Source organism: Nomascus leucogenys, chromosome 17 (assembly GCF_006542625.1).
Source record: "Nomascus leucogenys isolate Asia chromosome 17, Asia_NLE_v1, whole genome shotgun sequence".
NCBI lineage: Eukaryota > Metazoa > Chordata > Mammalia > Primates > Hylobatidae > Nomascus > Nomascus leucogenys.
Window position 1 is genome coordinate 46,414,414 of NC_044397.1, and position 22,719 is coordinate 46,437,132.

At 48.5% G+C, this 22,719-nt stretch overlaps 1 protein-coding gene across 2 annotated transcripts; it reads left to right on the forward strand.

Annotated features, from left to right (window-relative positions):
* Positions 1-1,529: 1,529 nt before the first annotated feature.
* On the forward strand, positions 1,530-13,614 carry KCTD7 (potassium channel tetramerization domain containing 7). Of its 2 annotated transcripts, none has more exons than XM_030795641.1 (4): positions 1,530-1,855; positions 5,889-6,058; positions 11,542-11,720; positions 12,141-13,614. In XM_030795641.1, the coding sequence occupies exons 1-4, from the start codon at positions 1,712-1,714 to the stop codon at positions 12,515-12,517; spliced, it is 870 nt and encodes a 289-aa protein (XP_030651501.1). In that variant the 5' UTR covers positions 1,530-1,711; the 3' UTR covers positions 12,518-13,614. The 2 variants fall into 2 exon arrangements, with proteins under 2 accessions (XP_030651501.1, XP_030651502.1); XM_030795642.1 differs by having other exon boundaries at positions 11,542-11,680.
* The last annotated feature ends 9,105 nt before the right edge of the window (positions 13,615-22,719 follow it).

The window sequence follows — 22,719 nt, forward strand, 5'->3', positions numbered from 1 at the left end:
GCGCCCGGCTTTTTTTTTTTTTTTTTTTTTTTTTTGAGACGGAGTCTCGCTCTGTCACCCAGGCACCCAGGCTGGAGTGCGGTGGCGCAATCTCGGCTCACTGCAAGCTCCGCCTCCCGGGTTCACGCCATTCTCCTGCCTCAGCCTCTCCGAGTAGCTGGGACTACAGGCGCCCGCCACCACGCCCGGCTAATTTTTTGTATTTTTAGTAGAGACGGGGTTTCATCGTCGTCTCTATCTCCTGACCTCGTGATCCGCCCGCCTCGGCCTCCCAAAGTGCTGGGATTACAAGCGCGAGCCACCGCGCCCGGCCGACCCCATTTCTTAAAAAAAAAAAAAAAAAAATTTCTTTTTTGAGAAGGAGTTTCGCTCTTGTTGCCCAGGCTGGAGTATAGTGGCCGTGATCTCGGCTCACTGCAATTTCCATCTCCTGGGTTCAAGCGATTCTCCTGCCTCAGGCTTCCTAGTAGCTGGGATTGCAGGTGTGCCACCATGCCTGGCTAATTTTGTATTTTTAGTAGAGATGAGGTTTCACCATGTTGGCCAGGCTGGTCTCAACCTCCTGACCTCGGGTGATCCACCCGCATCGCCTACCAAAGAGCCAGGATTGCAGGCGTGAGCCACCGCGCCCGGCCAAAATTTTAAAAAATCAGCTGAGTGTGGTGGGCGCACGCCTGTGGTCCCAGCTACTCGGGAGACTGGGGCGGGAGGATCGCTTGAGCCCAGGGGTTGCAATGAGCTATGATTGCGCCACTGCACTTCAGCCTGGGCAACAGAGAGAGACCTTGTCTTTTAAAGAAAGGAGAAAATGGCTTGAACGGGCTAAGAACCTTGATACCCAGCAGAGTCCCTGCGCTGACCGAGCCTCTGGGGCTCGACTCCGCCTCCCAGCCTGGGAGCATCTTGGGGAAAAGGCCTGTCTCCATCTGTGTGTCCCGGTGGAAAAACGGTCACAGTGGGGAGTCACTGTCATTATTCACTGAACTCAAGTGCTCCTATTTTGGGTTTTCTCATTCGGATTCCTGCGTGAGTGACTGAGGAAGGACTGGACACCCGGGCGGTGCCCTGAGGCTCGGGGCGGGGCCAGCCGCGGTCGCGGGGCCGCAGCCACCTCAGCCCTCCTCCCGCCACATCCTCCAGGAAAGGCTGCTCAGGCCTTCCATTGAGGAGACAAGGACCAGCTGCCCTGGGGACAGACATACGAAAAAGTCGTGAGCCCTTGTGTGAAGGGATAAGGCGTCCACCCTGACGCGGGTGAGAACCCTCCTCACCTCAGCCTCGGAGGCCCAGTTATGCGAGCGTAGCAGCGCACCACCGCCGGGTCTCTCGGAGAGGGCGCGCCCGCTGGCCAGAGGACCAATCAGTGCACGGCAGGCCCGGAGGCCGCCCCCCGAGCCCCCCAGGGACCACTCAGGCGCAGGCCCCAGGCGCTGCCTGCTCTTCGACTGGGCGAGCTTCCTGCCAATCAGGGCGGAACCAGCGCGGCGTCGGCCAGTAGTGGGAGGCGGTCGGGTCAGGCCAGCAGCTGGGCGCTAGCGGGTCGGCGTTGAGGGAGCCACCGCCCTCCCGCCTGCGCACTGCTTCTCGGCCCCCTCCGGCCCGCCCGCAACCGGCGGCGTCATGCCAGCCGCTGCTTGGCGGTAGGGAGTGCCCGGGGCCGCCGCCTCCGCCCGCCCGCCCGAAGCCGCGCCCACTGCCCAGAGCCAGAGGGATGGTGGTAGTCACGGGGCGGGAGCCAGACAGCCGTCGCCAGGACGGTGCCATGTCCAGCTCCGACGCCGAAGACGACTTTCTGGAGCCGGCCACGCCGACGGCCACGCAGGCGGGGCACGCGCTGCCCCTGCTGCCCCAGGAGGTACCCGGGCGGGCGGCGGGCCGGGGGGCGTGGGGAGGGGCGCGGGGGAGAAGCGGGCGCGGGGCATAGTTGACCTTGGCAGGTGGGCGGTGCCGGGGTTGGGGGCGGGGCCCGCGGACCTGCGCCCCTCCCCCGCTCACCTGCACCCCTCCCCACCCAGCTTCAACCCCTGTCAGTTGCACCCACTAGGTGTGCTTCCCCACTCCCTACCCCCTCCGCCCAGTACTCACTCGGGTGATTTGCCCCCATCCCCATGTCCCACCTTTACCGAAGACGGGAGGGTGGGCCGTGGGAGGGGGACTCTGGAGCCCCGAGAGCTGACCAGGCACCGTGGCTCCAGCCTGTAATCCCAACACATTGGGAGGGAGGATCGCTTGAAGGCAGGAGTTGGAGGCCAGCCTGGGCAACATAGCGAGGCCCTGTCCCTACTACGACTGGAAAAAACAAAAAAAGGCATTTTGGGTTGGATGAATAAAAAAAAGAAAAGAAAAAGATGTCTTCTAGAGAATCCAACAAGATGCTACAGTGGTTGCCCACACCTAGTCTCCAGCTACCTAAGGAACAAGGCAAGGAGCTGTCTGCAGATAAGGGGCAGGCCAGTTCATAGATGTAGGCACGGTCACCTGGCATCCCATGGCTTCCACTCACAGGCTGCTGTGCTCTGGTGCACGGGGGCTTCCACGGGTCTTAATGTGTGTGATACTATCATGTCAACACCTGTGAAAGGACACTCAAGAGATGGGAAAAGATACCAGGCATGGTGGCTCACATCTGTAATCTCAGCACTTTGGGATGCTGAAGTGGGAGGATTGCTTGAGCCCAGGAGTTAGAGACTAGTCAGGGCAACAGTGAGACCCTGCCTCTACAAAACTAAAAATTAGCCAGGCTTGGTGGTGTGTGCCTGTAGTCCCAGGTGCTCAGGAAGGTGAGTTGGGAGGATTGCTTGAGCCCTGGAGGTTGAGGCTGCAGTGAGCCATAATTGTGCCACTGTACTCCAGCCTGGGTGTGACACAGTAAGAACGTACCTACAAACAAACAAAAACAAAAAAAGCAAGAGAAGGAAAACGATGCCAGGTCTGGTGGCTTACACTTATAATCCCAGCACTTTGGGAGGCCAAGGCGGGAGGATCGCTTGAGGCCCGGAGTCTGGGACCAGCTTGGGCAACACAGACTCCATCTCTACAAATAAAAAATAAACAGGAGGGAAGGTGAAGCATTACTGGACACCGAAGATGGCTTCTAGGCGGCAGGGACTAAGGTAGTGCCAGATCCAGGAGCATGTGATATGCGGGAGTCCCAGGACAATGGATAGAGGCCCTCAATGGGCTGGGCTAGGTGATGCTCTTGGGAAGCAGATAGTGTTGTGCTGAGATTGCAAGCCCTATACATACAATGTCATGGGAAAATGAGCAAAAATCTAGAGGTAATCTCTGCAATTGGAAAAAAGTCATTAGTCACAGTGGTGCTATTTTTTTGTGCACTGTCATTGGGAAAATGATGTGGTTTGAGGGAAAGAGCACAAGACCACAGACTGCAGACCAGGGCCCCACCGCCAGCTCCCCCAACTGATGACATTGCCCCATGTGATCTCCAAAACTGTTTCCAATGGCTTTTGTCCTCTCTGCTTCAATCCTCTCATCTCTAATATGGAGCAAACACTTGGATTGGTATGAAGTATCTTTGGAAAAGGTTTAAAGAGCTCCAGAAATGTTAAGTATTATTATTGCAAAATGATATCTGAGCCCTTGATATACACATAAAATGGTTTTAGAGGACCTACAGAGTAAGCACAAGGTATTTTCATGTCCTACAGGTGCAGAAGAGTAACAGTGCATTCACACATGGAGGTGTAACTGCCTGTCTATTTTGTTCATTCATTCAGTGAATTTTGGGTCTTTATTTGAGCCAGGCACTGCACAAGGCCCTGGGTCAGCTTTATTTAATGTATTTGTACCCTATTTTATTTCACAAAGGATTTGAAAGCTGGGAAAGGGGCTGTGTAGATAAGCAGACTTTCACTGGAGCAGGAGAGATGTAATATTGAAAAGGATGCATGGCTATAATCCCAGTACTTTGGGAGGCCAAGGCAGGCAGATCACTTGAGGTTAGGAGTTTGAGACCAGCTTGGCCAACATGGTGAAACCTCATCTCTACTAAAAATACAAAAATTAGTTGGGTGTAGCCATGCCCACCTGTAGTCCCAGCTACTTTGGAGGCTGGGGCAGCAGAATCTCTGGAACCCGGGAGGCAGAGGTTGTAGTGAACCGAGATCATGCCATTGCACTCCAGCCTGGGTGTTGCAGTGAGATTCCGTCTCAAAAAAAAAAAAAAAAAAAAAAAAATTCATAGGGATAAAATTTGAATTGATCTGGAGGAAGTTTGTGGGAAGATTAAAGAGAACTTAAACTGACCTCATTTCTTTGAAATGCAGTTTGGTAGAAACCACAAGCAGTGCAAAACAGGAAAAAAAAAAAAAGCCTTGAATTTTAAGGGAAACCTCGAGCTTCTTAGGGCACATTTTATACCATCATTTTCATGTTCCTCACTGAACCCTTGCCTCCAGAACCTTAGCTGGACTGGAGACCAGTCTCACTCTACAGATTAGGAGAGGAGTAGATGCCTGGAAGTATTCAACACACAACTGCTGAGCTCTGCCGTGGGCAGCCCATGATTGGTGACCAAGATGCTTTCCCTATCTTTGGGAAGCTTGGGGTCTAGTGGAGTGAATTGATGGAGGAAAATAATTGGCAATGTATTGTGCTAGGTGCTATTATAGGGGAGAATGTGGCACACGTTCACCGTCGAAGAATGTGTCATTAACTCTATCCTGGGGGCAGGTGAGGGACAGTAGAGTAGAAATGCTTACAGATGAGGGGAACTTGAATAGAAATTTCTAGAATGAGTAGATGCCACTAACCTGTATGGTGCGTTGGTGTGAATTAGAAAAAGGGCACATAGAAGGCCGGGCGCAGTGACTCACGCCTGTAATCTCAGCACTTCGGGAGGCCAAGGCGGGCGGATCACGAGGTCAGGAGATCGAGACCATCCTGGCTAACACAGTGAAACCCCGTCTCTGCTAAAAATACAAAAAATTAGCCGCGCGTGGTGGCGGGTGCCTGTAGTCCCAGCTACGTGGGAGGGGAGGCAGGAGAATCACTTGAACCCAGGAGGCAGGGGTTGCAGTGAGCTGAGATCGCGCCACTGAACTCCGGCCTGGGTGACACAGGCTGAGACTCCATCTCAAAAAAAAAAAAAAAAAAGAAAAGAAAAAGGGCACATAGCAGATGACTCTCATCCAGATGCTTTTGTGTAGTGAACAACCTATAACAAACACTATATGGGGCCATTTAACTTGCCATATAGACAGAAGAAGAAAGAGAGTGGTAAGAGCATTTTGGGCAAAGAAGACAATGTGAGTAAGAGCACTAAGATAGTAAATTCAGGAAGTGAAAGGACACTGAAGGCTTGAGCTCTAGAGCAGCGATAATGGAGTTGAGGTGGAGAGACCTGATTTAAGAGCCGTCGGGGCCAGGCATAGTGGCTCACACCTGTAATCCCAGCACTTTGGGAGGCCGAGGTGGGTGGATCATGAGGTCAGGAGATCGAGACCATCCTGGCTAACACGGTGAAACCCCATCTCTACTAAAACTAAAAAAAATACAAAAAAATTAGCCAGGAGTGGTGGCAGGTCCCTGTAGTCCCAGCTACTCGGGGAAGCTGAAGCAGGAGAAAGGCATGAACCTGGGAGGCAGAGCTTGCAGTGAGCTGAGATCACGCCACTGCACTCCAGCCTGGGAGACGAGTGAAACTCCATCTCAAAAAAAAAAGCTATCAGGGTTAGAATGGGTAGGACTTGGCAGGTGATGAGGGTGGGGCAGAGGGAGGAGAGAGAAGAAAGTGTTCAGATGGACCCCTGGGCTTGAGTGACTGAATGAATGGTGTGGCACCAATCAGACCCGAGGGACTGAAGATGGAGCAGCCCCAGCTCTCATTCCCTGCTGCCTGCCTGAGAGCCCTGGTGATTTCTTTCCAGTTTCCTGAGGTTGTTCCCCTTAACATTGGAGGGGCTCACTTCACTACACGCCTGTCCACACTGCGGTGCTATGAAGACACCATGTTGGCAGCCATGTTCAGTGGGCGGCACTACATCCCTACGGACTCCGAGGGCCGGTACTTCATCGACCGAGATGGCACACACTTTGGGTATGTCTCTTCCTCTACAATCAGCTTTGTAGTCCCAGCAAGTGATTAGCATGGGCTTGAATATGGGACCTTGGTATCTTCCATAGTACCTAGAAGAGGAGATAGCATATTGATGGAATTTAATAAATGAGTTTATTGAAAGAGATCAATTTTTTTTTTTTTTTTTTTTTGCCAAAGGAGACAAAGACAGCCAGAGAAATTCGAAATAACACACACAGGCTGGATGAAATTGCTTCAATCATAGACAATTAAACAATTTTTATTTTCAGCTGGGCGCGGTGGCTCATGCCTGTAATTCCAGCACTGGGAGGCTGAGGCAAGTGGATCACTTGAGGCCAGGAGTTCGAGACCAGCTCATTACAGCATGGTGAAACCCCATCTCTACTAAAAATACAAAAATTAGCTGGGTGTGGTGGCTCATACCTGCAATCCCAGCTACTCAGGAAGCTGAGGTAGAAAAATCGCTTGAACCCAGGAGGCAGAGGTTGCAGTGACCCGAGATCACACCTCTGCGTTCCACCCTGGGCGCACAGAGCGAGATTCTATCTCAAAAACAAAACAAAATTTCATTTTTATTTATTTATCTAATTATACACCCACACACGCAGATGTACACATACACGCACACACACACACATATATATGTGTATATATGTATCTGTATATATATATGTGCTGTGATGCACTGGGGCTTCCACTGGTCTTAATGTGTGTAATACTATCTATCTATCTATCTATCGAGATAGGATCTTGCTGTGTTGCCCAGACTGGTCTCAAGCTCCTGGCCTTAGGCAGTCCTCCCACCTTGGCCTCCCAAAATGCGGGTATTACAGTACTTATTTAATTTTTAGGTAGTTTTTTTTTGGGGGGGGGGCTGTTTTTTTGGAGATAAGGTCTTGCTATATTGCCCAGGGTGGAATGTAGTGGCTGTTCACCAGTGCCATCATAGCTCACTGCATCCTTAAACTCCTGGCTCAAGCAGTCTTCTCACCTCTGCCTCCTGAATAGCTGGGACTACAGGCGTGTGCCACCATACCTGGCTATCCTACGCAATATGAGACCAGGAAGTTGTCATCTGTGTGGAGAGGAATAAGTGTAATCCCACGTAGGGGGGTAGTCTAAAACAACATGGAGAGTACCTTTAGATCCGGATTTCGGGGCTCAGCCTTGCCGTGGGAAAGAGGCATGGTGTGTAGCAGTGGTTACCAGACTTCTTTCAGTAGTTTAAAACAATAAAAAAGATGAAAGACTGATAAAGTGTTGTTCTCCTTTAATTTTGCCAAGGAAAGTCTTTAAAAAAAAACCTCTGTTGTTCCTGTCACTTAACACTAAAATGTGGAAAAACACAATGTCAACAACAGCAAAATAGCAGCCAGGCGTGGTGGCACTTGCCTGTAGTCACAGCTGCTTGTGAGGCTGAGGTGGGAGGATTGGTTGAGCCCAGGAGTTGGAGGCTGCAGTGAGCCATGATCCTACCACTGTGCTCCAGCCACGGCAACAGAGTGAGGCTGTCTTTTTTTGAGTCAGCGTCTTGCTCTGTTGCCCAAGCTGAGTGCAGTGGTGCGAGCACAGCTCACTACAGCCTTGACCTCCCAGGTACAAGCAATTCTTCTGCCTCAGCTTCCCAAGTAGCTGGGACTAGAGGTGTACACCACCATGCCTGGCTAATTTTTGATGTTTTGTAGAGATGAGGTTTCACTATGTTGGCCAGGATGTTCTTGAACACCTGGGCTCAAGTGATCCTCCTGCCTCGGTCTCCCAAAGTGCTGGGATTACAGGCCGTGCCCGGCCGAGACTCTGTGTCTTAAAAAAGAAAACAAAACCTTTCCCAAGAAAGGACTTCTGACAGTCTTACACGTAAACAATTGAAAGACTTTATGTCTCAGGGGTTCCATGTTTGTGAAATGAGAAGTAATCATAGCTGCTGCACAGGCTTGTCAATGAGGATTATATAAAGAGCCTTGGTGTGACCCCTAGCCATGTCCTTTTCAGAGTATGTGGCTGGAACTCTTAACTCCTTCAGTCTGACATTGGAGATGACTAGAGACCTTGAATCAAGTTCCCAGGAGGCAGAAACTCTCCAACCACTACATCTCTGTACTGGCCTCCAAGTAGGATTGCCCACGTTTGTGGGAAAGATCATTTTTATTCTCAGAAAGGAGCCCCTGGTCAGATAACTTGCTTGGAAGCATCTGGGTTTCCCCAGTGGGCTATCAGCTGCCTCCAATGCTGAGAAAACAAAGTGTCACATTGCTCTGCAGAACTATAAAAAGATGTTTGTTTGCAGGCTGTTTGGGGAAGGAAATTGCCGGCCCCAGCTGGCAGCTCCCACAGCACCCTTAGCTGGGCCTTGCCCCAGGGTTTTGTTTTTCAGAGCTCACCAAGGTTTGCCGAAGATCTAGAAGGGATTTTGGGGAGGGGAGTCTGGGTTTGACTTGAGGTGCATGTGCCCATGCCCAGGTGGCCACAGCTAGAGAGTGACAGCGCCAGGCAAGGGCATGGCAGAAAGCAGGAGATGGTAACATTCTTACTTTGGCTGATAAGCTCCTGTGACCTATGATTCATCAGCAGCAGATGAAGTTGTTGAATGACTCAGATAAAATAGGGGGATCAGGGCATTTCGTAGGGTGCGTTTCTTACTATACAGCTTATGTACCCCTAGCATCCACCGTGAAGGCTGCTTGGGCCTCCACCTGGCGTTGTTCTCCATTGTTATCAGCTTGCCACACTCTGGTCTAAATGCTGCTGAAGCTGGACCATGGTGGATGTGGGTGTAGAGTCAGCCATGGCTGGATCTGAGCCTCTGGCAGCAGTGGCTGCTTGAGCAAGCATGTTCCTGAACCTGTCTGGGTCCCACTTGAGCCTCATTTATGACATAGAGATAAGATAGCACACACCCCCAATGTCATTGAGAGGATTACATGGGATAACCCATGAATAGCGGCTGGCACCGAGTAATACTTAGCGAGTGTTAGCTGGTGTTGTATTAGGTCATAGACTAAGCTGTTATTGAGGTAGCAGCATAATCTTGGGGTTTACTCACTCTCTTCTGCACGTACCAGTGATGTATCTGATTACTCTTAGCACTAAATAATCTAAAAAGCTGATGGCTTGCACCTATGGTCCCAGCTATTCGGGAGGCTGAGGCAAGAGGACTGCTTGAGCCTAGGAGTTAGAGGCTGCCTTGAACTATGATTGCACCACTGCCCTGTAGCCTGGGTGACAGAACAAGACCCTATCTCTTAAAAAAGAAGAAAAAAAATCTGAAAAGTGAATTAGAAGGACTGAATTTTTGTTTTAAGAAAATGCAATATGTGGTTTTATTCAGCCCTGGAACCAGTTTGTTCAGACATTAGGGCTAGGCATTTTACCTGCTCTGCATAGCTACAGAATAATACTAGTGGCAAGCATGGGGAACACCTAGAACTCTTCTGCATTGCTGGTGGGAATGTAAAATGCTGCAACCACTTTGTTACCACATGCTTACCCTATGACTGAATGACTCTACTGCTAATACTTAAAAGAAATTTGTGCTTGTGTCCACTAAAGGTTTTTTTTTTTTTTGAGATGGAGTCTCACTCTGTCACCCAGACTGGAGTGCAGTGGCGTGATCTTAGCTCACTGCAACCTCCGCTTCCCAGGTTTAAGCAGTTCCTCTGCCTCAGCCTCCTGACTAGCTGGGATTACAGACGCCCACCACCATACCCGGCTAATTTTTGTATTTTTAGTAGAGATGGAGTTTCACCATTTTGGCTAGGCTGGTCTTGAACTCCTGAGCTCAGGTGATCCACCCACCTCGGCCTCCCAAAGTGCTGGAATCACACGTGTGAGTCACTGTGCCTGGCCTAAAGGTCTTATATAGGAATGTTCATCCTAGCTTTACTCATAATAGCCAAAAACTGGGCCGGGCGCGGTGGCTCACGCCTGTAATCCCAGCACTTTGGGAGGCCGAGGCAGGCGGATCATGAGGTCAGGAGATCGAGACCATCCTGGCTAACACAGTGAAACCCCGTCTCTACTAAAAATACAAAAAATTAGGGGCCGGGCGCGGTGGCTCACGCTTGTAATCCCAGCACTTTGGGAGGCCGAGGTGGGCGGATCATAAGGTCAGGAGATCGAGACCACGGTGAAACCCCATCTCTACTAAAAATACAAAAAAATTAGCCAGGCGTGGTGGCAGGCGCCTGTAGTCCCAGCTACTCGGGAGGTTGAGGCAGGAGAATGGTGTGAACCCGGGAGGCAGAGCTTGCAGTGAGCCAAGATGGCGCCACTGCACTCCAGCCTGGGCAACAGAGCGAGACTCCGTCTCAAACAAACAAACAAACAAAAAAAGCCAAAAACTGGAAACAACCCAAATGTCCATCAACAAGACAACAGGGTAAATAAATTATGCCATATTCATGCAAGGGTATGCTTACATAATGAATAATAATAAATAATAAAAACAAACCACTGGTTTGTTTTTATTATTTATTTGGTGGATACATTTCAGAAACATTATGTTGAAGGAAAGAAGCCAGGTACGACAGAGAACATACTATATAATTCTATTTATATGTATTTCAAGAAAAGGCAGAACTCATCTTTACTGATCAAAGGAGAAGTTAGAGTGGTTGCTTCCGTAGGGATTAACTGGGATGTGGCATGAGGAACCTTAAGGAATGGAAATGTTTCATCTTGATCTAGGTGGTGGTTGGATGGGTATATTCATACTTAAAAAAAAACAATTGAACTGTACAGTTAATATTTGTAGATTTATTGAATATTTCCTTTTTTTTCTTTTTCTTTTTCTTTTTTTTTTTTTTGAGATGGAGTCTCGCTCTGTTGCCCAGGCTAGAGTGCAGTGGCACGATCTGGGCTCACCTCAAGCTCCACCTCCCAGGTTCACACCATTCTCCTGCCTCAGCCTCCCGAGTAGCTGGGACTACAGGCGCCCGCCACCACTCCTGGCTAATTTTTAGTACTTTTAGTAGAGACAGGGTTTCACCATGTTAGCCAAGATGGTCTCGATCTCCTGACCTCGTGATCTGCCCACCTCGGCCTCCCAAAGTGCTGGGATTACAGGCGTTAGCCACCGCACCCGGCCTATTTCACCTCAATTCTAAAACTATATATATATATAAAGGGCTAGATGTCATATCTTTCCACTATACTTACGTATACCTAATAATACCTAATATTATACCTAATAATATACCTAATAATAGTAATTATAGTTGCTTACTGATAACAACAACTAATAACACTTATTGAGGCCCTACTCTGTGCCAGGGATTTTCTAATCACTTAATTCCCTAACACATGAGATTTTATTGTTTTCTCCAATTTTACAGACAGGGAAACTGAGGCATGGAGTGGTTAAGTTCATTTACCCAGTGTAACACAGCTGGCAGTCTGGTTTTAGATTTTGTCCAATGCACACTGTGTGGTACTGCCCAGGAGCATGAGCTCCTTGTCACCAACCCTCTTTCCTTCCTGCTCAGAGATGTGCTGAATTTCCTGCGCTCAGGGGACCTCCCACCCAGGGAGCGTGTTCGGGCTGTGTACAAAGAGGCCCAGTACTATGCCATTGGGCCCCTCCTGGAGCAGCTGGAGAACATGCAGCCACTGAAGGGCGAGAAGGTGCGCCAAGCGTTTCTGGGACTCATGCCCTATTACAAAGGTGAGGGTCAGCTGCCCAGGATGGTGAGTATGTGGGAGGTCTGCAAGGCATCCGTGAGTGTTAGGTCTCCATCAGAATACCGGGGGCAGCATTCATCCAGATTACTCAAGATGGGACGGAGTGTCGTCCCCTCCCAGTCACGCTGGGGAGATTCAGGTTAATGTGGGCCTACCTGGCCTATGACAGTCGGCAAATTGTGTTTCAGAAGGATAGCCCTCGTCCCATTGGCTTCCCTTTGCTGTGGAGAACCATGACCCTTGTTTAAGTTTGTGCCCTTCATTGGCCCCCTGAGTCCCTTCCCTGGGAAATCTGTCTTTCCCCTCCTGTATCCTGCCATCTTCAGGACTATTTCTCTGTGCATCTCTGCCGCCCTGTCCTGCCCCTTCACCCCAGTGATTGGTGTTGTGTTCATCCTTATAGACCACTTGGAGCGGATTGTGGAGATTGCCCGGCTGCGTGCGGTCCAGCGGAAGGCCCGCTTTGCCAAGCTTAAGGTCTGTGTCTTCAAGGAGGAGATGCCCATCACCCCCTATGAGTGTCCGCTCCTCAACTCCCTGCGCTTTGAGCGGAGTGAGAGTGACGGGCAGCTTTTTGAGCACCACTGTGAAGTGGATGTGTCTTTTGGGCCCTGGGAGGCTGTGGCTGATGTTTATGACCTGCTGCACTGCCTGGTCACGGACCTCTCGGCCCAGGGCCTCACCGTGGACCACCAGTGCATCGGAGTGTGTGATAAGCACCTCGTGAACCACTACTACTGCAAGCGCCCCATCTATGAGTTCAAGATCACATGGTGGTGAGTAGCCCTGGTAGGTGAGAGTCCCATCAGGGAGGATGTCCGCCCTGCTTGGTGGCTCTGGGAGTAAGATCCCTAAAGGGGCTGCTGACTGCCCCAGAATCTGCCGAGGTGAGGACCGCGTCCTGAGGCACAGCTGCCAGGGGACAGAGGTGTAGCTCCAGTCTCCCTGACTGTACCTCAGGGTTGGGCTCAGGGCTTGCGGCCTGCAGGCACTCCGGCCAGCGCTCACCTGGCCTTTCCTCAAGGCATGGTAGTCTTTCCTTGAGGCTGATAGCTAGGGCTTGACCAGGAAGTCCCGAGAAGTTTTGTCACCTTCTTGACCTTGCAAGAGAGTTTCTGCCCATTTTAGAGCCACGTTACCAAATCGATGTAGGCCTGATCACTTCCTCAACCCTGTTCAAGCATCCCTCCCTTGTGCTCAGTGTATTGGTGTGAACACGGAACATAATGAGGGATTTATCTGACCAGCCACCCCATAGACCCTGGCTGAAGAAGAAAGAGCATCTTGTCTCCCACTGTACCCCTTCTCCTCCAAGAATAGTTGCCCACATTCCGAAAATGTGGAAAGACTTTTCTTTTCCTTCCGGAACATGTTCTTCACCACCTTTTGGAGATTTAACCATAGCTGCCAAAGCTATGCACCCAGTTGGCCTTAGAAAACCACAATGTTTACAGCCCTGTCTTAGGGCCATGGCTTCTCCTATCTTCCACCACCCTCCTTGCTTGCAGGGTTATCTTCTCACAGGGCTGGAATGCAAATTTCAGAGGCTTCTTTTGAAGATTCCCAAAGTCAAGCAGGCAAGATGCCTAGATCTGTTATCTTTGACATGTAACATCCTTTTTAGAGGCTCAGAACACCTCCTTGGCTGCTATCTCATGTGTTAGAATCCAATTTGTGGTGAACCTCTTTGGAAGGGGACCCCCTCTTTAAACCCTGTTGCTCTGTCCTGGTAACATTCTCCTTCTAGGAGAGCATCTCTTCTGAGAAGGTAAAGGATGGGCTGGGTAAGACACACAGCTATCCTAGGAGCCGTAGGAAGACAAAACTTCCCTTTTGTTTTAGTTCTCACTCATCTATTTTTGTTTTACTCACTTCTCTTTTTTTTTTTTTTTTTTTTTTTTGAGACGGAGTCTCGCTCTGTCACCCAAGCTGGAGTGCAGTGGTGCGATCTCGGCTCACTGCAAGCTCCACCTCCCGGGTTCATGCCATTCTCCTGGCTCAGCCTCCTAGGTAGCTGGGACTACAGGCAGCCGCCACCACACTGGCTAATTTTTTGTACTTTTTAGTAGAGACGGGGTTTCACCGTGTTAGCCAGGATGGTCTCGATCTCCTGACCTCGTGATCCACCCGCCTCGGCCTCCCAAAGTGCTGGGATTACAGGCATGAGCCACCGCGCCCGGCCTACTCACTTCTCTATATTTTGTTTTACTCCTCACTCCTCTATATTTTGTTTTACTTACTCCTCTATTTCAGAAATTGAAAAAGATCCCCAAGGATCTGTTACTACTGCATTTCCTTCTTGCTCTGTCTATAGCCTGGGCCAACTAGTCAGGGTCTGGACATGCATCTCCTAAAGGAAGAACTGTGTAGCACCATTGTTCACAATGTAACATTTCCGTGCTGCATTAGGGTGTCTCTCTCTAATCATGATTGTACCTGTCTCTTCCTGGGTAAAGGGATATATATATTTTTTTTAATGTGTAAAGAATTGATGCGAGCCAGGAACATGCCTGTAGTCCCAGCTGCTTGGGCACACACCTGTAGTCCAGGCCACTCGAGCACACACCTGTACTACCAGCTACTCCGGAGGCTGAGGCAGGAAGATCACTTGAGCCCAAGAGATTAAGACTGTAGTGTACCATGATCATGCCTATGGCTAGCCACTGTGCTCCAGCCTGGGCAACACCATCGTAAAAATAAATAAATAAATAAATTGGGGAGAACAGTCTCACTGGTCTCAGACTTACAGGACCAGATAGATGAGACGGGTATGGGGGAGCTGAAGTCTGTGTTCATATGAGGAAGAGAAGACCAAGCCCTGGGACTTTGGCTGAATTCCTCCGTGGGGCTGGAAGGCAGTGACCTCCTGTTCCCTATGTGTAAACAAAGATTCCAGGGCATGGTTTTGCACTCCTGTTGTACTCTTAGAGGTGGAAAAGAGGTGGATACTGAGATCTAAGAGGAAAGGACAGTCATTCATGTTCTGAGATATGCGCTCTCTCTATTGTTCTCATACACAAAGGGATGGTCTCTTTTCTGGAGCTGATGTCCCTGCTTGGAGGTTAGCCCAAAAACATGGCTCTTGTATTGTTCTAAGAGAAAAGTCTTTCATTTTGGTTCTTCTGGTTGGTGTTACCTACTGCCTAATATGTGTTCATTTTTTGACAGAGAGGCAGACTATTGAAAAAGTCTGTGTGAACAGAGAGCAATTCATTAAGCCCAGTGCTTTCAGTAATGTGGCCTTGACCCCTTCTGCTTCCCGCCTCTCCCATGGAGCATTGCAGGGCTTGGTTATTTAGAGTCCATACATGCAAGCCAGGGAGAAACTTGTTTGCTCAAATGCAAGTTTGCTCCAAAACAGGTCCTGAAGGCTTTCTTAGGGTTACAGGGATGCTGGGTAAGAACACCGTTCCTGTGTCTCTCGCTGGAGAAACCCCTGTTTTTCTGACTCCCTTTGTGATCCTCACAATAATGTATTCTGTGCCACTGTAGGACACAAGGCTCTGGGCCAGCAGAGCAGGCAGAGAGGTGACACTGGGCAGCAAGCTGAGAGCTCTTTCTAAATGGAGTGAACAAATTCAGTGGCCTAGTTTTGCCATTCGCTGATGAGAAACCAACGCCAGGCCGAAAAGTGCAATTAGATGTGGTGGATTGTGGTAACGGCCTCCAAATAAAGGGGTTATCCCTGTGGAAGTGACTTCTCCCCATTTGATCCCTTTTCAACTCTAAATGGCCAGGCCCAGAGCAGAAGAAGGGTTGGGTCTGGAAGGAAGGCTCCAAAGGATGAAAGCTTCTCCCTGATCATAAGGAAGTGCATCTTTATAGAATTGTTGTGCGTAATGTCAGTAAATCCCTCTCACTTGACAAGGGACTGGATTCATCTTGCCTTGAGACAGGCCAGTAGTTATCAGTGAGTCAAACCAAAGTGAAAGTTTCAGGAGATGGGACCACATGGTGCAGTGCTCGCCATAACAAAATTCCTTAAAAATAAAAAAGCTAATGTTACAGCAACGAAAAAGACTGAAGCAAAACCACACTGAAATACATCCCATTCTAGGAGAGGAATTCTTTGCGTAACACTCTAAATAAATGGAAGGAATCATCACCTTCCTTATTCTACCTCTGCCTTGTTCACCAGGCTGCCCAGTGCTTACCATGCAGAAAGCAGTCAGCTGTACTCTGGAAGTTTCTGTTCTTCTTTCCTGGGGCTTAGGATATTCTGGGAGCTGTCTGAGCCTTGTACCTCAGGCTTATCAGGTGATATAATCTTCCTGTTCTGGGCTGCTTGCTGGAGGAATAGGAAGTGACATTTATAAGACACAGGCAGGGTGAGCATCCACGTGTGGTCTTGGTCTAAACCAGCTCTTGAACAGGTTAAAGCAAAGAGCAATAACAAAACAAAAACTACCCATGCTGAGCATTTTGATCCCAGTAATGTTTCAAATATTGTCCTTCTGCATATGTTCTATCCATATTTGATTCCAATATACATTATTAAGCTTTCTTGGGTACTATTTTGCTGGGGCTCTTGCATGAAGGTGGTGCCTGTCTCATGATCCTTAAAAGAGAGAGGCTTTTTTCATCCAAGGCTGGAATGTTGGGAACTGGGGTGGGAGAGGCACTTTTTGGAATTCTGAAAGAATCATATCTGTGTATATACATATTGAGTGGGGAATGATGGGGGTTGGCGGGTTGAGGGAGGTGGGAACAAACAGTGGGTATGGGAACAGGCGGTCACCTCGAGGGTGGGAGGTCACCTGGGTCCATCGTCTTACTTCCGTACGGTGTTGGGTTTATGTACACACTATAACACTTCCTGTGTGAGTTCCTATACCTGTCTGTGAGTGCTTTGGTGTATGGAGCCTCAGTACACTCCAAGGGCATTAAAGTCAAGAACTAGAACCTGGGTGCTGTGCCTTTCTTTTTTAGAGATGTGCTCTCATCCCTTCTCTGACCCCCACTTTGCCAGCAAATATTTTTTATTTCTGCTTAAAATGTGGTACGTTTAGGGATGCCCCACACAACAAGACAGGCTTTTCCCTGAGACCAACAGCTGAATTTCTGCCCTGAAAGGGAGGTGGGCCTCTTGAGGACCCTTCTGGAGTTACTCTAGACTTGTCTCTGTTTCATGTAGGCATGTGCCCATCCCAGCCTAGGCAAAATCTTTGTCCTCTTCTGTTGAGAATTCTCCAAGGAAAGGAGAGACTACAGGTGCAGTCATGTGTGTGGCTCACAACCATGTCAGGTAGTTCTAAAATAAATTCCTCCTGTCATATCACCACTTCCTTTTCAACAGGGAAATTAGTAGCTCTAAATTTCTGTGAGCCTCAGTGGTTAAGACCCTTAAGGAAAATGGACGTAAGTTGCCCTTCCTTTGAAAGCAGAGCTTGACACCTTCTTGGCTAATGAGTGTCCTCATCAAGATGCCCCTTGGAGTCACATCATGGATTAACGCAGAAAGGTGAGTTCTGAAGCTCTGAGTAGCTTCATACCCTCCAATTGCTTCCCTCTGATTATTCTGGCTTTTAAACAAAAACACTGTATCATCTGTGCCAAATGTATTCCCTGATCTAATTACTGAGTACAGTCACATAGTAATAGTACACTAATAATACAGGCTGGAAACTGAAGCTCACAGAGATATAGTTTCCCCAAGAGCGCAGAGCTAGTAAGTGGAAGAGTCAGGATTCAAACCCAGAGCCCCTTTCTGAAATCCTCGGGGGTGTTCAACAGCATGATCCTCCCTGCCTCTTGACAGCTCAGTATCCTCCTCCTCAGGTTCAGGGCTTCACTCTCCCTGACCTGTGAAGATTTGGAAAGCACATATCTAGGACAAGTATTAGAAAGTCTTCATACTTCAGGAAAGGATTCTAGGAAAAAAGGAAAAAAATTCTCCCATAGATGTTGTATTGGTCCGTTTTCACACTGCTATAAAGAACTACCTGAGACTGGGTAATTTATAAAGAAAAGAGGTTTAATTGACCCACAGTTCGCATGGCTGGGAGGCCTCAGGAAACTTATAATCATGGCAGAAGACGAAGTTAGAAGCAAGGCCTGTCTTACATGGCAGCAGCAGAGAGAGAGTGGGGAGGCCAGGTGGGGTGGCTCATGCCTGTATAATCTCAGCACTTTGGGAGGCTGAGGCAGGCAGATCACGAAGTCCAGAGATCGAGACCATCCTGGCCAACATGGTGAAACCCCATCTCTACTAAAAAACAAGATACAAGAAAATAGCTGGGCATGGTGGCATGCGCCTGTAGTCCCAGCTACTCAGGAGTCTGAGGCAGGAGAATCACTTGAACTCAGGAGGCAGAGGTTGCAATGAGCCGAGATCACGCCACTGCACTCCAGCCTGGAAACAGAGTGAGACTTCATCTCAAAAAAAAAAAAAAAAGAGAGAGTGGGGAAATGCCACACTTTTAAACCATCAGAGCTCATGAAAACTCACTCACTATTACAAGAACAGCATAGGGGAAATCTACCTCCATGATCCAATCACCTCCCTCCAGGTCCCTCCCCTGACAAGTGGGGATTACAGTTCAACATGAGATTTGGGTGGGAACACAGAGCCAAACCACATCAAATGTGTAGTCCTTACGTAGCCCCTGTGTTAAGGGGGTAGATGGGGCTCCCAATTTACTGACCTTCTTAGTGAGGGACACATATCCACTAGGTGAAGGAGGCCCTGCTCACAGGGTGATGAATGGAGTATGACAGAGTAGGTGAGTCATGGCTCCTTGGCTGGACCCCAAGGGTGGGATGATCTGGAACCACCTGAGTTAATGAGACTCCTGAAGCCCGACAGGTGTCCCTGCATAGACAAGCTGTATAGCCTACTTCCGACATCAGAAGCGTAACAGAATGGGAGTCTCCTTAGTGTAGTTCAGGGGATGCCATGTGCCTGGATTGGGACTCGTGGCCCTTGGACTTAGATCTCTATACTGCCAAGTGTCCCTTCTTCATTATTGTGTAGATGACCTCTTCACTAGCTTTACTTAATTTTGGTTTGTTGAACTCACAGCATGTTTCCTTAGCTTTTATTTACTTACCTTTAGCTTTCTTTTAATTCCTTACCATTTTGTTTTTCCTATCATGTACTATGGCTTAATTTCTGTTTTATTTTTTTTATTTTATTATTTATTTATTTATTTATTTATTTTTTGGAGACGGAGTTTTGCTCTTGTTGCCCAGGCTGGAGTGCAATGGCACGATCTTGGCTCACCACAACCTCCGCCTCACAGGTTCAAGTGATTCTCCTGCCTCAGCCCCCCGAAAAGCTGGGATTACAGGCACGCACCACCACGCCTGGCTAATTTTGTATTTTTAGTAGAGATGAGGTTTCTCCATGTTAGTCAGGCTGGTCTCGAACTCCCAACCTCAGGTGATCCGCCCACCTCGGCCTCCCAAAGTGCTGGGATTACAGGCGTGAGCCACTGCGCCCGGCCAATTTCTGTTTTTTAAACATAATTTTAAACGTTCTTTTTTTTTTTTTTTTGAGACAGTCTTGCTCTGTTGTCCAGGCCCTGCAGTGGTGCAATCTCAGCTCACTACATCCTCCTCCAGCTGGGTTCAAGCGATCCTCCTTCGTCAGCCTCCCAAGTAGCTGGGATTACAGACACGCCACCAAGCCCGGCTAATTTTTGTATTTTTAGTAGAGACGGGGTTTCACCCTATTGGCCAGATTGGTCTAGAACTCCTGACCTCAGGTGATCTGCCCACCTTGGCCTCCCAAAGTGCTGGGAGTACAGGCATGAGCCACCACACCCAGCCTAGTAGTTTTTGTTCTGAGCAAGGATAGTTATGTGCTTTTCTTTTCCCTTCCCTAGTCACGTCTACAGTGATCTTATTAGCTGTGAACTTATGTACCTCATTTTTTCTCAGATGAATATCTGCTTCTAAAATCTAAATGCAAAGGAAGACTGTCAGTATTACTATAAAATTCATAGATGTGCATTATCTAGGTAGAGTCAAAGGAAAGAATTTTATGTCTTCTTCCAAAATGCACCCCTGACCCTCCAACACACCACACCCACACACACACACACAAAATAATAAACAGAGCAGCCTTAGGAAGAGGGCAGTTCAATTCCTGGACTGCAAAGGACTTCTTCCCTCACGCACTTGTTTTTCTTGAGGAATGACATGATCTGGAGATCCTAGGTGTCCCCCTTCTCCAACCACTTGACACCAGGTGGACACAGAGCTATTTATTGTACACGAGGAGAAGATCTAGTCAGCTGTGGGAAAGACTGAACCATCCAGAAACACTCCATAACAGGGGCCTGTCATCAGATTATGATGTACCTTTTCTAGCCACCTCTGGCCTCTATATCAACCTTATTCACCCCTCAACAAACTATGACTTCTAGAGGATTCTTTTTTTTTTTTTTTTTTTTTTTTTTTGAGACGGAGTCATGCTCTGTTGCCCAGGCTGGAATGCAGTGTTGCAATCTCAGCTGACTGCAACCGCCGCATCCTGGGTTCAAGCAGTTCCCTGCCTGAGCCTCCCAAGTAGCTGGGATTACAGGCACTCTCCACCACACCCGGATAATTTTTGTATTTTTAGTAGAGATGGAGTTTCACCATCTTGGCCAGGCTAGTCTTGAACTCCTGACCTTGTGATCCACCTACCTCAGCCTCCCAAAGTGCTGGGATTACAGGCGTGACCCACTGTACTCGGCTAGGATTCTCTTAATGTAATACAGACCCTCATTTCTTCCCTGTATCATATGATCCTGGCAGATGACCCAGTCCCAGTAGATTTTTGGAATGGAAGTATCCATACTTTTCTCAGTCATTATTAAAATCAAGAAGTAGAATCACATAGCAACACAAAACTTGGAGCTTGACCCTCATTAAAAGAAATTTACAGGTTCAGAGTCCAGTTGAAGAAATCTTTATATCTTCAGTATTTTTGTAAAGAGGTCAGGGTGGTATCATGAGTAGGTTTAAGTCCCTACGATGTGTGTGAACTTTTATAAATGCCTTGGATATCCAGTTTCTCAACATAGCATCTTCATCACCAACTGTACCTCAGCTGACTCTGCCCCAAGGGCCCACCTGTGTGTGCACATGTTGCAGGTGTTTACTGTCCCTCTCACCATGTCCTCTCCACCTCTCCCCTCTGTTTGTAACTGTCCTGTCTTTGGCATTTAAAAGCTGGTTGGCCACTTCTGGCCATGCCTTATCTGGTACCTGTTAGCCAATCATGACAGTGATGCCATACCCAGGACTGTCTGCTTCTTATTCTCAGGCAGGTAGGTGCTCTCAGCACTGATGTCCCTTGCTTTCCATGTCAGCTTTTACATCTGGCCTGGTAGGAACTGGAGAGCATTTTCAGTCTCCATACAGCAGCAGCAGCAGCAGCAGAGGATCCTGCAAGCTCTATATCCACCTAAGTTAAGGTAAGGTGGATACACATCCTGGAAGCTATGTATCTACCTCCACAACAGCTGCAGAGGATGCCTGCAGGATCCCACTGAGCAGACACACTAGTTTCACCTGCACCAGAAAGGAGGAATCTAATTATTTTGCCTGGCCAGGCATGGTGGTTCACACCTGTAATCCTATAGCACTTTGAGAGGCAGAGGCAAGAGGATTGCCTGAGACCAGGACCAGCCTGGGCGACATAGCAAGATCCCGTGTCTAAAAAAACAAAATTCAGAAACATAAGCCAGGCATGGTGGTGTGCACCTGCAGTCCCAGCTACTTAGGAGCCTGAGGTGGGAGGTTCACTTGAGCCCATGAGGTTGAGGTTGCAGTGAGCCATGATTGCACCGCTGCAGTCCAGCCTCAGTGACAGAGCAAGACCCTGTCTCTAAAATAAAAAGTAAAATAAATAAATATGTTACCTGGAAACTGAGTTCACCATGAGTTTCCTAACAAAAATGTGAACTTCACTAATGAGCTGACCACATCGCTATTAGATGAAATGAGGGTGGCATTATTCAGTCAGCACTCCCAGGAGTCAAGGCAGAATGTAATTGCTTCCAGACATATTCAGGGGTTATTCCACCCAATTACCTAATTTTATTCTTCAAAGGCAGCTGTATTTGGAAACTCCCATTTGTCCAGAGAGGCAGAACAATGAGAAGAAATCCCCGTCCAGTTACCTGCAGGAATATTCCACCACTTCCATGGGCTAGAGGATTCCATTGAGATAGGGTTTACGACTTGATTTTGAACACCTGTCAGCATATTATCTGTATGTATGGCAATTCTGACCCTTTTATGGCAACAACACCCCTGGGACAACGTGGATTTGTGGATTGAGATCCAAAGGTAGAATTTCCAGACAGTCCAACCAAGGTATCAAGTGATGTTTCCAGAGTGGAAGGCTCTCACTGTGTCCCAGGATTTCTGGGGTTTATAAGCAGTACTGGCCATTTGTGACCCTGTTTTTTACCTAATCATTCTGTCTTTTTAGGACATGGGTTTACCCGGTCCCTGGCCAAGGCTCCAGCATTCCAATAGCTGAAAACCCTGTATATCTTTTCTCCTATCCTGCCTTACCCAAGACACACTTGAACCCCTCAGGAAGGCTATACAGAGGGCCATGAGCAGGGGCAGCCTCTCCCTTGTTTCTGCAGCTTCACGATGAGGAGTTCGCTGAGGCCAGCAGTCCTTGTAGGTGTCACAGTTGCAATATAATCAATAGTTTCAAGATCTAGAGGCACCTTTTGAAAGAAGCCCTTCAGGGATAGCTATCCACAGCAGCCTGGAGCAGCGAAGGTGAACCTGAGATTTTGACCCACACAATAAGTTGTTGGGGGCGGGGGGGGGGCACATTGTTTTGCAAATATTTTGGCTTCAGAAGACAATTACATACGCAAATATTGAGAGATTAACAAATTCCAGCTCTTATGCCTGACTGAGAAGAGCCACTGCAAGTTGCATTTAGGTACCCATGTGCAGCAGAGGCCAGCTGAATCCCAGAGCTCCCCAAAGTGGACACCAGCAGGGACTATTCCTGATGTCCCACC

Bases quoted from the DNA above. Each gene is read 5' to 3' on its own strand.
- KCTD7 (XM_030795641.1), top strand. From the start codon at position 1,712: ATGGTGGTAGTCACGGGGCGGGAGCCAGACAGCCGTCGCCAGGACGGT. The intron at 1,856-5,888 runs GTACCCGGGCGG...ATTTCTTTCCAG, and splicing joins TGCCCCTGCTGCCCCAGGAG to TTTCCTGAGGTTGTTCCCCT. The intron at 6,059-11,541 runs GTATGTCTCTTC...CTTCCTGCTCAG, and splicing joins CGAGATGGCACACACTTTGG to AGATGTGCTGAATTTCCTGC.